General features: G+C 33.8%; 1 protein-coding gene across 3 annotated transcripts in view; it reads left to right on the forward strand.

Moving 5' to 3' along the window:
• LRBA (LPS responsive beige-like anchor protein) overlaps positions 1-17,527 on the forward strand; it is a 731,946-nt gene that overhangs the window by 118,399 nt on the left and 596,020 nt on the right. For all 3 annotated transcript variants that reach the window (XM_044224882.1, XM_044224884.1, XM_044224883.1), the window contains exons 11-16: positions 72-205; positions 2,471-2,579; positions 3,112-3,264; positions 10,236-10,404; positions 15,048-15,127; positions 16,699-16,761. In XM_044224882.1, the coding sequence (XP_044080817.1) occupies positions 72-205; positions 2,471-2,579; positions 3,112-3,264; positions 10,236-10,404; positions 15,048-15,127; positions 16,699-16,761 (708 nt within the window). The remainder of the gene's footprint in view (positions 1-71; positions 206-2,470; positions 2,580-3,111; positions 3,265-10,235; positions 10,405-15,047; positions 15,128-16,698; positions 16,762-17,527) is intronic.

The raw sequence follows: 17,527 nt of genomic DNA on the forward strand, positions 1-17,527 counted from the left end.
TTCTTACTATGCTTTATTTTAATTATTTTGAAAAATCATTAGAATCTTTACTGTATCTTCTATTTCATAAGGATGTGAAGGCAGTTTTAACACATTCCATTCAAAGTGCTATGCATTCAATTGGAGGAGTACAAGTGCTGTTTCCACTTTTTGCACAGTTGGATTATAGGCAATATTTATCTGATGAGGTTGACGTGACTATATGGTGAGTGGCTTTATTTTTTTTCTGTAATTTGATGTGAGAGTTACTTTCATTACTGTTAGCTACACAGTATTTTTTCTCCCTTTTAAATTTATTGTAGGGTTAAAAGAGAGAATATAATTTAAAGAAATTTGTGAACTATAAATGTTACTACAAATTCTATCAATAATAGTAATATTAATCTAAATTACCAGTAAGAAATATGAAAGCTGTAAACATAATAAACTTATTTTTGAATGAATTTGGAAATAATGATTTAGCAAAAATAAATACTTTTTTTCTGTCATTCCTTTTTAAAAAGATAAGTTATTTCAGGTTATTACATGGCAGTGATTTATTACAGGGATTTGGCTTTTTATTTTTAATCCTTGCATATAATTAACTGAGCTTTGGTATTTTTTAAAAAATTAAATTGTACGTTGGACACATTTGTCTTCTCTCTTACAGTATAGATTCTGAAAAAGGTAGAGACATAGGAGGACACAATATAAAACCTTGAGGGGGTGTCTAAATGAATTTTTCATGACTATATGTTCTGTGAGACTAGTAATTATGTTTAATGTATTATTTGAGTAAATGAGTTTTCCATTCTTTCTTTTTAGAATTCTCTCATTTCTGCTTTTATATATAAGTTGATATCTACTATCAGTGTATGTATTTAATGATGTAGTAATTTTTTTGGAATTATTTTTAGGCAACAAAATGACTTTTTTAACTCTTTCTTTTTTTAAATTGTTAAGGAATTTCTATACCTAATGTGGGGCTCAAATTCACCATCCTGAGATCAAGAGTCCCACACTCCACTGGCTGAGTCAGCCAGGCACCCCAGCTTCTTTTATTTTCCCTAAGGAATGAGCTATCAAATCAAGTACTTAGGACATTTATTTATTTATTTATTTATTTAAATTATTTAGTTTTTTAAAAGATTTTTGTTTATTTATTTATTTGACAGAGATCACAAGTAGACAGAGAGGCAGTCAGAGAGAGACGGCAGGAAGCAGGCTTCCTGCTAAACAGAGAGCCCGACGTGGGGCTCGATCACAGGACCCCGGGATCATGAGCTGAAGGCAGAGGCTTTAACCAATTGAGCCACCTAGGCACCCCTACTTAGGACATTTAAAAAAATTAAAATTATTCTTGACATATTGCTACTTCATAAATTTTTTGTGCGTTCGGGTTTGAAACCTTTGTAACAGAGCTCATTTATTTTTTCTTGGTTATCTCCTTTTTTGTTTTTTTTTTTAAACTTTTCACAATCTTTATTGGAATAGCTGACATTTTAAAAGCACTTTTGTGGAGGAGGAGGTTGGCTGCCAGTCAGGCTCTTTTTTTTTGTGGAGATACCTAGAGCCTTTGAGAAGGAGGTGACAGCTGACCTTATTCCATTCCATTTTCAGTATCTCTAGAAGTTGTGAGGATGGGAGCATGACTGTAGCCCCTATTCAATTTTAAAAGTCTTTCCAATTGACTACTGAATCATGATTTTCCTGTCGGGATAAGGTACAAAATTCTTAAGTTAGTGTTTGAGGACTTTAGTTAAGTACAATTTTACTTATTTTTCCCTTCGTGAACTCCATTCAAACTAGGCCAGTCTGGAGCCCTAACACATACTGAGTGTTTCTACCCTAGTGTGTTTGCTCTATGTATCTTCCCCTCTGTTTGGCCTCTGTCTAAAATTGAATATACTTGCTAATCTAAATTATATATATTCTTTTTTTTTTTTTTTAAAGATTTTATTTATTTATTTGACAGAGAGAGATCACAAGTAGGCAGAGAGGCAGGCAGAGAGAGAGGAAGGGAAGCAGGCCCACTGCCGAGCAGAGAGCCCGATGCGGGACTCGATCCCAGGACCCTGAGATCATGACCTGAGCCGAAGGCAGCGGCTTAATCCACTGAGCCACCCAGGCGCATAAATTATATATATTCTTTAAGGACTTCATATACTTATGTTAGTTGTTTTATTACTTGTTTTTGGACATTGCTAATTTTTATCTAGTTCATGCATGTTTCCTCTTGTTGTTTCTAAGTAATTCATTTACTAATAGGTTGGTGATTAAGTATATGGGATAAATAATTGGGTAAGTCCTAATTCTGCATTCAAATTTTAGTACCGAGATAAAGTTGGAGAAAATTTTATTAGAACTTCAATTTCCTTGAAATAGAGAACATTTTTTTTTTTAAGATAAAAAAGACTGTATCTAATAAGCCCCCCACCTTTAAAAAAAAAAAAGTATTTTTTTTGGACAATTGCCTGTTTTCTTATTTTAGTTCAACTTTGCTGGCTTTCATCCTGGAGTTGCTGAAGAACTCAGTTGCTATGCAGGAGCAGATGCTTGCCTGCAAGGGCTTCTTGGTAATAGGATACAGTCTTGAGAAGGTAGAGTATGAAATGCTTTACATTTTCTGGTTTTCATTTTCAGGCCATGGATTTGGTCTCCTACGTGGTTGAGAAATTTTTTCTGCAAGTATGTCTCCTTGGTTACATAAGATTACCAAAATTGAAATAACCTTTTGTTTTTTGACCTTGTCTCTATTGCTTTATTAGAGAAATGTAGCATTGCGTCTCATGGCGTCTTTAACTTTGAGCATAGTTTGTGGGCCAACTTTTTTCTGATATTGACAGCCTTTAATTTTCTTTCCTTGTCTTGTATTGGTAGTGAGCTTTTTTTTTTTTTTTTTTTTAAATAGGGAGGGTGTGGGGTTGGGGGAGCAGAGAGAGACTGAGAGAGTGAAAGAGAGAATTTTAAGGAGGCTCCACACCCAGTGCCGAGCTGGATGCGGGGCCCAGTCTCACAACCCTGAGATTGTGACCTGCGTGGAGATAAAGAGTCAGTTGCTTAACTGACTGAGCTACCCAGGGGCCCTGGTAGTGACCTTTGAACTACCTTTTTTTTTTTTTTTTTTTGCAGTCTTCCAAATCCCATGTCAGCAGAGCAGTACTTGAACTTTGTCTTGCATTTTCAAAATATCTGAGTAATCTGCAGAATGGGATGCCCCTACTCAAACAGTTGTGTGATCACATTCTTCTTAACCCAGCTATATGGATTCATACCCCAGCCAAGGTAATATATATATACATATTTATGTATATAGATTTTGTTTTACTATTTTACCAAGTTCTTGTAGTTGGGAAGAGTGATAATTATGAGGATTTTCTTTTATCCTTTCACATGCTATCATGTAAAATTTCAATAGGTTCTGTTTTTTGATAAGCATACTTTTTTTCTTTAGGTATATTTGCAAGTCAGTGTATCTTTTCTTTTTTCGTAGAGCATTGCTTTTTTTAAAATTTTAATTCCTGTGTGGTTAAAAAAAGTGTTATATTAGTTTCAGGTGTACAATACAGTGATTAAACAATTCTGTACATTACCCAGTGCTCATGACAAGTGTACTCCTTAATCCCTACTACCTATTTCATGCATCACCTCACTCCCCCACCCCTCTGGTAACCATTAGTTTGTTCTGTAGTTAAAATCTGTTGCTTGGTTTCTCTTTTTTCCCTTTTGTTTGTTTCTTAAATTCCGTATGAGTGAAATCATGTGGTATTTGTCTTTCTCTTTCTCTTTCTTATTTAACTTAGCATTATACTCTCTACGTACATCCATGTCATTGCAAATGGCAAGATTTCGTTCTTCTTTATGACTGAATAATATTCCATGGTAGAGATGTACCACATCATCTTTATCCATTCATCTGTCAGTGGACACTTAGTCTGCTTCCATAATTTGTCTATTGTAAATAATGCTTCTATAAACATAGGGGTGCATAATACCCCTTGAATTAGAGTTTTTGTATTTTTTTGGTAAATATTCAGTAGTGTGATTACTGGATTGAAGGATTCTATTTTTAATTTTTTGAGGAGCCTCCGTAGTATTTTCCATGTAGGCCGCATTAGTTTGCATTCCCACTAATGGTGCAAGAGGTTTCTTTTTTCTCCACATCCTTGCTGACACCTGCTTCTTGTGTTGTTGATTTTAGCCATTTGACAGGTGTGAGGTGATAACTCACTGAGTTTTGACTTGCAGTTTCCTGATGATGAGTGGTGTTAAGCATCTTTTCCTGTGTCTTTTGGGCATTTGGATGTCTTCTTCAGAGAACTGTCTTTTTATTTCTTCTGCCCAATTTTAATTGGATTGTTTGTTTTTGGGGGGTGTTGTATAAATTCTTTATATATTTTGGATATATAAACCCTTTATTAGGTAGGTCATTTGCAAATATCTTTCCCCATTCATTAGGTTACCTTTAGTTTTGTTGATTGTTTCCTTTGCTGTGCAGAAGCTTTTTATTTTGATGTAGTCCCAGTGGTTTAGTTTTGTTTTTGTTTCCCTTGTCTCAGGAGACATATCTAGAAAAATGTTGCTATGGCCAAGTCAGAGAAATTATTGCCTGTGCTCTCTTACAGAATTTTATGATCTCAGGTCTCACATTTAGGTCGTTAATCCATTTTGAGTTTATTTTTGTGTGTGATGTAAGAACGCTGTCCAGTTTCGTTCCTTTGCATGCTGCTGTCCAGTTTTTCCAGCACCATTCGTTGAAGAGACTGTTTCCACTGAATATACTTTCCAAGACATCTCAGTATTTTTAAAAAATAGAGCTATAGTCTTTATCTTCTGTTAAATCAAAATTTTGAGAGAGACTTTGATTTACTAAGTATAAATTGATACTTTGATTTACTAAGTATAAATTTGATTTTTACTAAGTATAAATCAAAGTTGGACAGTTCCAATGTAAATACAATGTTTCCTATCAACTTTAGCTCTGTTCTGTTACCAGTATACATACATATCAATGTGTACATATGTGTATATACATATGCATGAGTTTAATTCTGCAGGAACAGTTGAAATGTCACCTGGTTTTAAGGCTTCCATGATATACTGGTCTTCTTTAATCATTTTAATTCACATGAATTTAAATGATTAAATACAATTATATTTGTACACAACTTATTTAGTACTGTAACAATAAACCAGTTACTTCTAAGTGAATATAATTTGTGATAAAGTATATAAATAAAACTTTTGTTAAGTCCTAATGTTGTATTAAATTGCCCTAAGAATATTAATTGTGGTAGTGTTCAGGAGAACTTGAAACAAATTTTTGTTAAATTGCATAATTGTATCTGCCTTATCTACAGTTTTTGTTAGAAGTATCATTTCATACCTATTAATTTCCTCTCTCCCTTTCTCCCTGGTGATCCACTTAGAGTGTTTATCATTGTTTAGGTTGGAATCATACATACTTATTTTAGTTGTCAGAAAAAAAATGCAGACTTTCTTTACTTCTGGACTCATAGTATCTTATTTTCAGTTGGTCTTTTCAAATGTTAAAGAGAAAAACAGCTGCTGACTCTGATTGCCATTTGGAAATAATCAAAGGAGGCAGCTGGTGGTTCTACCTTTTTATCTCTGGGTTCAATTTTGACCTTTTTTTCTTCTATGACCCTCAGTCTTATTTCTTTTCAAGGATTGTTTCAAGTTACTTTTTAAACCTTTTACTAGACACTTTTTTTTTTTGTTTTACTAAGCAGCATATTTGTAAGGCTTTGGATCTCTTTTGATGTGGTGAAAAATCCTTTTATTAGATACTTAGTTGTAGAGGAATATTTTAAAAATTCATTATATCATTTTCTTAGGTTTCTGGTATTACACTCTATTTCTTACCTCTTCCTTGTTAATAATTTTAATTTTGTTTTTTGAATTTATAATTGATTTGTTAATATGAAACTTTCCTTGTTTTAAAAACACTGTTTTGTGTATCCATAAGGGATTATATCTACTTTAATTGTATTATTAATTGTATTATATGGAAGTTTTTTTTTTTTAAGATTTTATTTATTTAGTTGACAGAGAGACAGTGAGAAAGGGATCACAAGCATGGGGAGAAGGAGAGGGGAGAGGGAGAAGCAGGCTTCTTGCTGAGCAGGGAGCCCGACTACAGGGCTCAATTCCAGGACTGGGATCATGACCTGAGCAGAAGAGAGACACTTAACGACTCAGGCGCCCCTACTTTAATTGTATTATAAAGATAGTTCTAAAATGGTTTGTTTTCTGAAGTTTGTTTGATCTGGGTGTTACACAGTTACAGGGAGGAAGGTAATTTTTAAGAAAAAAAAATACAACATCATGCATACAAAATGAGGTTTAGGGTACAGATGAGTGAGCATAAAGTTTAAGCTTCATTAGCTTCATGGTAATTCCACCTGTGGTTATAAGGTGAAGGTATGTATGTATGGATCAACCTTTGCTTTTGGAAAAGGATGTTTACTCTGCTGGTATAATATCCATTCATCTTCTCAGAGACTGTCTTTTTTTAAATGTTTTTATTTTTAAAAAAATTTTATTTATTTATTTGAAAGAGAGAGAGATTACAAGTAGGCAGAGAGGCAGGCAGGGGGGGTGGGAAGCAGGCTCTCTGCTGAGCAGAAAGCCCAATGCGGGGCGCGATCCCAGCACCCTGAGATGATGACCTGAGCTAAAGGGACAGGCTTAATGCACTGAGCCACCCAGGTGCCCAGAGACTGTCTTTTTAATGACCTAAAAGGAGAGATGAAAGTTCTTGTATAAAATAGTCCTTCATATGTTGAGTAACTGCTTTATGTTGGGCACTGTGGATGCTATGGTGAACAAACAGATTTAATTCTTGCCTTTATAGAATGCCTAATGGAAAAGACAGATGTTAACACATACAACTTGTATGGTTATTGGATTATATAATGAGTAAATGAGTAAATATTTATTCATTGTTAGCTTATGAATAATCTTGAGATCACCATTCTTACTCATCTCAGTATGTTGATGTTAGAGCCTTTTCATTTTTCTTTTACTACAGTATCATTCTCAAGAGACTGACTTTCTTCAGTTTTTTATTTTTTATCACTATCGCTTTTTGGCCAGAATTCTTATGTTTTTAACACATTACTCTCGTAAGATTATTTCTTAGCCTCAAACTGTGCAATAATTTCCCATTGTTTTCACAATAAAGTAGTCCCTTTTCTAGCATTAAGTTTTCATGTCAATCATGTCCTTTCTGAGCTTTCTAGTTTAAAAACTCTCAGTTATCCTCAGTGGCTAGGCAAGTACTAAAATGTAAACCCAAAATGTAAAACCAGAGCAGAGGTTCTCAATCTTGGCTGTCAATAGAACCTGTTGGGAGAGGTTTTTTTGTTCTTTTTTTTAAAAATAAAAAACAATTGCACATCCTCTACTCCACACTGTGTTTTATTTGATCTGGGGTAGGGCCCAGGCATCAGCATTTTTAAAACATGTTTTTCGGGTATTCTGTTGCACAATCAAGATTGTGGAGCATTTTATAAGATCTTGGGAAGCCTATTGTTGTGTGATTTACCGTTTTCCCTGTTTGAATTTCTCCATTTTACCTATCTTACTGCTAATCTTCAAAGTCTACCTTAATACCTATTTTATTAGTCAGGCTTTTTTGAGTATTTTAGCTTATCCTATAATAATTTCTCTGACCTCCAAATTGATAGATTCTAATAACTCTTTGCTACTCATTTTGCAATTAATTACATATTTTGCAATTAGTTACATGGAATTAATTACATACATACTTATGTTTCTTTTTCTTTCTTTTTCTTTTTTTTAAAGATTTTACTTTTAAGTGATCTCTACACCCAGTGTGGGGCTGGAGCTTACAACCCTTAGATCAAGAGTTGTATGCTCTACCAACTGAGGCAGCGACCTAATTCTAGACCTTTTTTAAAAAAAAGGTTTTATTTATTTATTAGAGAGATCACAAGCGGTTTGGGGGTGGGAGGAGGACAGAGAGAGAGGGAGAAGCAGGCTTCCTACTGAGCAGGGAGCCTGATGAGGCAGGGCTCAATCCCAGGACCCTGGTATCATGACCTAAGCTGAAGGCAGATGTTTAACTGACTGAGTCATCCAGGTGCCCCAGTTCTAGAAAGTTTTTTAAAAGAATTTCCTTAAGTAATTTTGTGTTTCAATAGGCATCTTCATTACATTGGTTTTTTACTTAAATTTAATTTACTTAAATTTACTTAATTTAAGTAATTTACTTAATTACTTTTTTACTTAATTACTTAAATTTACTTAAATTCAACTGGATTTCAGCTATCGAGAGATAATGTATATGTCATTGTATTTTTATAATACATCACTAAGCATAGTTCGATACAAATATTTTCTAAATGACTGAAATAGGAGGTGAAGAATTTGAACCATGAAGAAAAGTGTTATATAGCCTCAATGGTAAGTAAACTGGGCCTATCCATTTGAATAACATTGGCTGCATCAACATAATACTATTTTTCTGCAAGACAGTGGGACATTCCCCATATATATAGTTTTCTAAACTATAAGGATCATAAAATTGAACCTCAGTTTTAAGTGATTCAGAATCTGCCACTCTTGACTGTATATGATTACTGATTGACTCCCCGATTCATTTAACTTTGTTTATTTTTGGGCATCTGGAAGATAGGTACCTAATTTGTGCTCTCTAACGAAATTACCAGGTAACACTGACATATCTTGCAGGGTTGAAAGTGAAAATGCCGTCCATGTCTAGGAAGGTAGCATAAATGTTCCTTTTTAAATGACTGAGAATAGGGCCGCCTGGGTGGCTCAGTGGGTTAAAGCCTCTGCCTTCGGCTCAGGTCATGATCCCAGGGTCCTGGTATCGAGCCCTGCATCGGGCTCTCTGCTCAGTGGGGAGCCTGCTTCCTCCTCTTTCTCTCTGCCTGCCTCTCTGCCTACTTGTAATCTCTGTCTGTCAAATACATAAATAAATCTTTAAAAAAAAAAAAAAGGCTGGGAATAGTTTGGTCTTTGGTTAGGGGGCAAATATGTATGTCCTACTTAAAATTTTTCCACTTATAAAATATATCTACTAGCAATGAATTGAAAAATTCTTGATTTTGACACAGTAGTAGAACGAAAGCAATCCTTATGTTGTGCTGTTGTGCTACAGTACTAGATTATAGCAGTTGGTGAGTTTTAAAGCTGTAATTTTACTGAAATTTTGTACTACTGTGAAATGTTTGGTGGTAGAGTAGTACCTATAATCCTATAATCTTTTGTTTCTTTTAAGAGCTTGTATTTTGAAGTTACTAAACTCTTATGTGTTTATTAAAATAATTTATTTGGAAGTAAGTCTAGTAGGATCTTTTTTTTTTTTTTTTTTAAGATTTTATTTACTTATTTGCCAGAGAGAGAGAGGGAGAGAGAGAGAGCACAAGCAGGGGGAGTGGCAGACAGAGGGAGAAGAAGTAGGCTCCCTGCCAAGCAAGGAGCCCGATGAGGGACTCAATTCCAGAACCCTGGAATCATGACCTAAGCTGAAGGCAGATGCTTTACCAACCGAGCAACCCAGGGGCATCCCAGTAGAATCCTTTTCTAATTAGAGGATGATACTGATAAACGTGTTGATAAACATGTTGAGGGATTGTAATTTTATAATCTTTCTATCAATGGGCTATTACAACAGAATTCTGTTTTTCTAATATCTCCTAAGGTAGGCTTTATGCTTTTTTTTCTTTTGACTTCTACCTTTATTCTTTTTGAGTTATTCCTACTTTTTCTTTCTTCTTTTCTTTTTTTGTTATCTTATACTTTCTGTAAAATGAAGAAAATTTCCAGCTTTTTAAAGCAACTATTCATAGTATGGTTAGTAAGCTTACGGTAAAGACATTATATATGCTCATGGATAATTGCTGATTGCTTAATAGGAATAAACAGTTATTTCCATGGAACAGTGCTATAAAAATTTGGTATGTTAGGGGGTATTTCCTTTATAATGTTACTGTAAAAGTAGCATTTACCTGGTTTAGCTTTATAAGGAATATATGTGCTTTTGTGTGTGTATGTGTGTGCATGTGTGTGCACACATGCCAGTGAATGTATGTTATCTGTTAGCACGGATGTTACCATCAAGCTTGCATCTTACTTTTTGGAACAAGTATGATCCAAGTAAAGCAGCCTGAGAGTATTACTGGAACCAGGGGCAAAATGCTAAGCTGCTTCCTTGATGTAAGTTCTTCATTTTGATTCTGTAGGTTCAGTTGACACTCTATACTTACCTATCCACGGAATTCATTGGTACAGTCAACATATATAATGCCATTCGGAGAGTTGGAACAGTGCTTCTCATCACGCATACACTGAAGTACTACTACTGGGCAGTGAATCCTCAGGATCGAAGTGGTATCACGCCTAAAGGATTAGGTATATCATCCCTGTTTATATATTTTGTCATAGATTTTTTTTCTTTTCTTTGTTTTAATATATTATTAAATTAATATAATGAATTTATTATAATGTTATATGTTATTCTTGCAGTTTTTCTGAATATCATCATGGCAAAATTTTATTTTATTCTTCTTGATAATGTTAATAGTTTGTACTGAATTGAGGTTTGCGAGAGGTAACTTGGTACTTTCATGGAAGAATGCTACTTCTGCTGGTGTAAGTTGTTTGCAGAGCAGATATGACTAGGATATTATTAAGGCACAGAAAATGAGAAGTTCTATATTAACATATGGTATTGATGCTGAAGCTAATTATCATAATGAGAATGAAAATCCATGGTTTTTGGGAAATAGAGATTTCTTGCAGAAGCAGGGGGTATATCTACTTCTAATAAATAATATAATGAGGCTATGAAATTTCAGTAATTATTTTCCTGTATAATCAGGAAATTACTGGAGAGGTAATATTCATTTATCATGTCAGAAATTTATAGAAGGTATCAAAATAAAAATTTTGACAAATGGTGGATCTTTTGGTTTTAAATGAAACCTGCTTTAGATTGGCTATTGTAAAAGGAAGTTAATCAGCTCATATAAACTGGCATTTTCAGTTGAACTTAGTACAAGGGTTCAGAATATGCCCCTTGAACTCAGTTTTATCTCCCTCCACCTTCTACGTTGTCTCTTTTCATGTGTTTTCTCCCTTACAGACCAAGCAGCCACTCTGCCTTCACATCCTTACAACTATAAGTCTAGCAAAAGAGTGTCTGCCTGTATTGAACATTTTCAGCTGAAAAGTCTCTTTGTTGCTCATTGGCTCTGATTGCATCATGTGCATAGTCTTACGTGGCAGCTATTTTTCTGATTGCCCATACATGGGCATGGAAGCCCTTCCTATCTTTGAAATACATGATCTCAGAGTGAGAATGGGTTCATTACCCTGATATAAAAATTGAAGGCTGCTTTGAAATCAGGAATTAGATGCTGAGAGTCATTGTACTTAAATGCTTTGGCTGTTCAGTGATTTATAAATACAGTTTTCATATTAGTACAATGTTTCTTTATCCTTTTCAAAATCTCCTGCTTCTCAGAGGATACGCTGTGTGTAACTTAGAAATATATGAGCACACACAGAAGTTGAATGATCTGTTTAAGGTGGTAGTGTTGTGGCGGAGAACTAGGTCATAATTTCCTCATGACTGTTTGATGGTACTGTAGGTATATCATGTACTGTCCTGTGTATTAGTTTTGTCTTCTGTCATTGATTTTATAACTGATTAGTGACCTTGGGAAAGTCTCATACTTTAAGTGAGAGAGCTGAATAAAGTTTGTGATTCTGTTGTAGCTCTGTAACTGATTCTTTGTCTAGGAATTGTCATGTGGAACAAATTTTAAGCATTTTTCTTCCTATTTTAATTGATCTATTTGAGGTCTTGGTGGTCTTGTGCTTTGGTGGTGGTCTAAGAACTAGCTGTAAATAGTGATTAGTGGTGGGAAAATTGCAGAAAATATGAAGCAAACAGGTACCTAACTTTAGGATCTTACAACAATGGGTGTTTGGTTTCAGAAGCTTTCTACTTCGGAATTTTTTGTTTGAGACATGAAAATTATTTTTAATGTGAGCCATGTGTGACCAGAGATTTTTTTAAGAAGGGGAGGAGATGTCAGAGGTGGTCAACATAATGTTTCCTTTCTAAATGAACCAAACTGTGTTGAGCTGTACTTTTAAAAATGTTTGTATTAGCTTACACAAGAGACAGAAGCTTTTTTTTTTTTTTTAACCAAATTCACATATAAGTTTGGATTTTCTTTTGTAAACTTCTATTACTGTACTAACATTCTCAGAGTCTTTTAAAACAAAATATAAGTGCATATTATTATTGAATACAAATTTTGTTGCCTCATTTTCATGTTTTGGAATTCATCTAACCTTAAAAATAAACTCCCTTCATTGTAATTTCAAAGTCACCCATTTTGTACATTTAGAGCACTGTATATACTATTGTATGTGAGATTGAATGTCTTTCTAGAGGCATAAAACTCTTTAAATTGAAGAATAATTGACAAACAGTATTATATTAATATCAACATAGTGATTTGATATTTATATGCATGATGAAATGGTCACCTCAATATGTCTAGTTACCATCTGTCAACATGCAAAGTTGTTACAATATTATTGACTCTATTCCTTACACTGTACATTAAATCCCTGTGATGTATTATTTTATAATGGGAATATTGTACCTCTTGACCTGTTTACCTGTTTTGTCCATCCTCCCATCTTCTTCCTTTCTCCTCTCTGGCAACTGGCAGTTTGTTTTCTATATCTGTGAATCTGTTTCTGTTTTGCTTTGTTTTGTTCTTCAGATTCTACAAACAAACAAGTGAAATCATATACCATTTGTCTATCCCTGTCTGACTTACTTCACTTAGCATTATACATTTTACACCTGTCCATGTTGTCACAGTGACAAGTTTTCACTCTTTTTTATGGCTGAATAATATTCCTGTGTGTGTGTGTGTGTGCGTGCGTGCGTGCGCGCGCGCGTGCACGCGTGCATGCGTGCATGTGTGTGTATATGCATATGAACACACACCACATCTTTATCCATGTATCTGTTGATGGATATTTAGGTTAATTCCATATCTTTGCTATGGTAAATAATGCTGTGCTTAACATAGGGACGCACATGTTTTTGAATTAATGTTTTTGTTTTCTTTGGATAAATCCTAGACATGGAATTGCTAACTTATATGGCAATTTTATTTTTAATTTTGTGAGGTATCTCCATACTGTTTTCTATAGTGGCTGCACCATTTTACATTCCCACCAACAGTGCCTGAAAACTTCTTTTCTCTGCACTCACACTAATGCTAAATACTTCTTGCCTTTTCGATTTTAGCCATTCTGGCACGTGTGAGGTGAAATCACATTATGGCTTTGATTTGCATTTCACAGATGGTTAGTGATGTTGGGCATCTTTTCTGTGCCTGTTGGCCATCTGTATGTCTTCTTAGAGATTTTTCTTGTTTCTTGAGGTAGGCCTGTTTTGATGTAAACTTCCCTGTTGGATCTGCTTTTACTGCATTTCACAGATTTTGGAACATTGTGTTTTCATTTTCATTTGTCTCAAGATATTTTTTAATATCCTATTTTATTTATTATTCCATTGGTTTTTTAAGAACATGTTTTCTGGTCTCTGCATTTGTGTTTTTTTCCACTTTTATTCTTGTAATTGATTTCTAGTTTCATTATGGATGGAAAAGACACTTGATATAATTTTGGTTTTCTTAAATTTATTGAGACTTATTTTGTGGTCTGTCATGCTATTATTTTAGAAGAATGTTTCATGTGCTTGAGAAGAATGTATCTTCTGGTTTTTTGATGGGACTATTCTGTATATATCTGTTTGGTATATTTGTTCCATTGTGTTATTTAAGGCCAGCATTTTCTTACTCATTTTCTGTCTGGATGATCTATCTATTGATGTAAGTAAGGGGTGTGGTAAAATCCCCTACTGTTACTGTATTACTGTCAGGTTCTTGTTTTTGTCTAGTAATATAATTCATTTTATTAAATATTTATAAGTGTTATATCTTCTTGTTGGTTTAATCCCTTTATCATTATGTAATGCATTTTGTCTCTTACAGCTTTTTAAAAAGTCTCCTTTGTCTGATAAAAGTATTGCCAGACCAGTTTTCTTTTTATTTCCTTTTGCATGGTGTATCTTTTCCTGTCAACTTCACTTTTAGTCTTTGTGTGTCTTTAGAGAGTGAGTCTCCTGTTGGCAGCATATAGAGGATTTTTTTTTTTTAAGTTTGAAAGTTTTTACTGACAGGTACATATTTATTATTATTTTATTCATTGTCTTCTGTTGTTTTTCAAGTTCTTCTCTATTCCTTTCTTCTTTCCTTGCTCTCTTTCCTTGTGATTTGATGATTTTATTTAATGTTCTGTTTGGATTCCTTTTTATTTTTTTGTGTACCTATTAGAGGTTTTTGTTTGTAGTTACCATGAGCTTCATATCTAACAACTTACCTATATAGAAGCCCATTGTAAGTTGGTGATTCCTTAGGTTCAAATGCATTCTAAAAGTTCTACATTTTTACTCTCATCTCCCAATGTTTTATGTTTTTGGTATCATATTTTAAACTTTTTATTTAGTGTATTCCTTAACTAATTATTGTAGCTATAGTTGATTTTATTACTTTTGTCTTTCAGTCTTTATATACTCAGTTTTGAAATGAGTGATCCCCCTACCTTTACTGTAAAGGCAATTTACCTCTACCTTTACATTGCCTTTGCCAGTGTGATTTTTTTTTCTTTCCTTTATTTTCTTATTTCTAGTTAAAGCCTCTTTCTTCTGCTTAAAGAATTCCCTTTAATATTTCTTGTAAAGCATGTCTAGTGATAATGAACTTCTTTAGTTTTTGTTCTTCTGGGAAACGCTTTATCTTCCTTTCAATTCTAAACAATAATGTTGAGGCACGTGTCTGTTTAGGTGACTCATTTAATGTTTCTCATAAATATATAGAAAAAACTTAGGAAGGACAGTTTTATACTTTGCTTTGAGGTCTTTGAAACACTAAGTATGTGTGCATATTATTTTTTCAAAGATGGACCACGACCTAATCAAAAAGAAATACTTTCTCTACGAGCATTCTTGTTGATGTTCATTAAGCAGTTAGTGATGAAGGTGAGTTTATACTTCTTCTCCTTTAGCATGTTCTGTATTTTAACTTAAAATTTCACATAAATTTTTGTTGTTAAGTCTTTGTTTACTCGTTGTTGGGTTATTAGTGTTACACTTTGGAAAATACTCTGAAAGAGACTTGATTCTATGTTTTTTTGTTCTTTTTTGCACACATATGGATGTAAATCATTGCAGAATTGGAGATTGATAATTGTAATATATGTTATATGAATTTCTCTAGGGGTTCAATGGGTTCATTCTTTCATTCAGTAAATATTTACTGAGTTTCTGTTAAGTACTAGATATTATCCATGGCAGTATTGATAGGGTAGTCAATAAAACTCTTCAAGGAGATAACATTTTTAGTGGGTCTCTTGTACTTGACATTCAGATTTTGAGAAAAAATTTCCATAAGTAAAGGTACCAGAAAGATGCATCAGCCTTTAGAAATTATCACATTTGTCTGATTCTTATTGTGTTGTAGGTAAAGTAAAATTTATTATTTTTAAGAAAGGTATTTTGATTTTATTAGAGAGCAATGTATAAATGTATTTTTAATCAATATTTTATTATTTTCCTATGTCATTTTCTTATTTTTTAGAATTTAATATTATGTTAGTGGGTCAAACTTTTAGTATATCTTTTAGACTCAAATTCCTTATTTCTATTTACAGAAATCTTATTGCTTGATTTTTGTGTTTAATTTTTTCTGTAATTTTGTTCCCTAATTATTATTTTTTTTTATAAATTTGATTTTATTTCTTTTCCAGTGTTCCAATATTCATTGTTTATGCACCACATCCAGTGCTCCATGCAATATATACCCTCCCTAATACCCACCACGAGGCTCACCCGACCACCCACCCCTCTCCCCTCCAGAACCCTCAGTTTCTGAGTCCATAGTCTGATGGTTTGTCTCCTCCTCTGATCTCTCTTATTGCTCTTTTCTCATTTCAGCTTTGTTTTATCATTGATAAATTGGTAGGACAGGTTAAACATTTACATACTGAGTTCATATTTAAAAGTACAACGTTTTCCTCAAGGAACAATACTACTCAGTTTATAGGACCTGACATTTATTTATTTATTTATTTTATTAACATGTAATGTATTATTTGCCCCGGGGTACAGGTCTGTGAATCATCAGGCTTACACATTTTAACTGGTAATTTTAGAAGCTGTTCTTTTACTCTCCAGATTTAACAGAAAAAAGAAATAGAAAAGTTGTCTTCTCTATTTAGTGGAGTGATAGTTGTGAATAGTACTCTTTCATCATGAACTATTGGTTTGCTTACTTTGGGATTCTATAGCTTTATTAGATAGCCTGTCATATATGATTCTGAAAACAGGACACTTGATAACATATCTTTGACTTCTACACAGTCTTGAATATAGCAGATCTTTGGTGTTTCCCCTAATTCATGTTTTAAATTTAGATTCTATATTTAATATCTTTGTATATTTATAGCAATTGACCAGGTTGACAAATGTTAGGTGTATTATTCACCTTCTAAAAAATCTTTTTTAAATGCATGTATAAGATACTTTAAGACACTTATATTATGTTTTTAAAGGATTCTGGAGTAAAGGAAGATGAACTGCAGGCCATTCTTAATTACCTCCTCACTATACATGAGGTAACATTTGAAATTTATATTTTGGGATTTTATTTTTTGAAGCTGCATTATGGTCTTTTTAAAGTAAAAACGTTTAAGTGATCTTTCATTAATGTAACTATAATGGAGAGTAAATATACTTAGGACCTAAGTCTTAGCAACTGTCATTTAAATACCCTTTATTACCACAGGATGGCTCTGAAAATAATCATGAAAAGTTTTTTTTTTTTTTAAAAGATTTTATTTATTTATTTGTCAGAGAGAGAGGGTGAGAGAGCAAGCACAGGCAGACAGAGAGGCAGGCAGAGGCAGAGGGAGAAGCAGGCCCCCTGCCGAGCAAGGAGCCCGATGTGGGACTCGATCCTAGGACGCTGGGATCATGACCTGAGCCGAAGGCAGCTGCTTAACCAACTGAGCCACCCAGGCGTCCCTAATCATGAAAAGTTTTAAAAAGTTTTGAAATTAGATGTCATTGAATTAATAAGAAAGTATGTTAAAGGGTGCCTGTGTGGCTCAGTGGGTTAAAGCCTCTGCCTTTGGCTCAGGTCATGATCCCAGAGTCCTGAGATTGATTCGGCTCTCTGCTCAGCAGGGAGCCTGCTTCCCTTCCTCTCTCTCTACCTGCCTCTGTGCCTACTTGTGATCTCTGTCTGTCAAATAAATAAACAAAATTAAAAAAAAAAAAAAGGTATGTCAAAGAATACTTTCATTGTATCTCTAGGAACCAGTGTAACATGTGGAAAAATAGGTTATGAAAATGACTAAAAATGTTTAGATTTTTAAATTC

Source organism: Neovison vison, chromosome 11 (assembly GCF_020171115.1).
Source record: "Neovison vison isolate M4711 chromosome 11, ASM_NN_V1, whole genome shotgun sequence".
Classification (NCBI taxonomy): Eukaryota; Metazoa; Chordata; class Mammalia; order Carnivora; family Mustelidae; genus Neogale; species Neogale vison.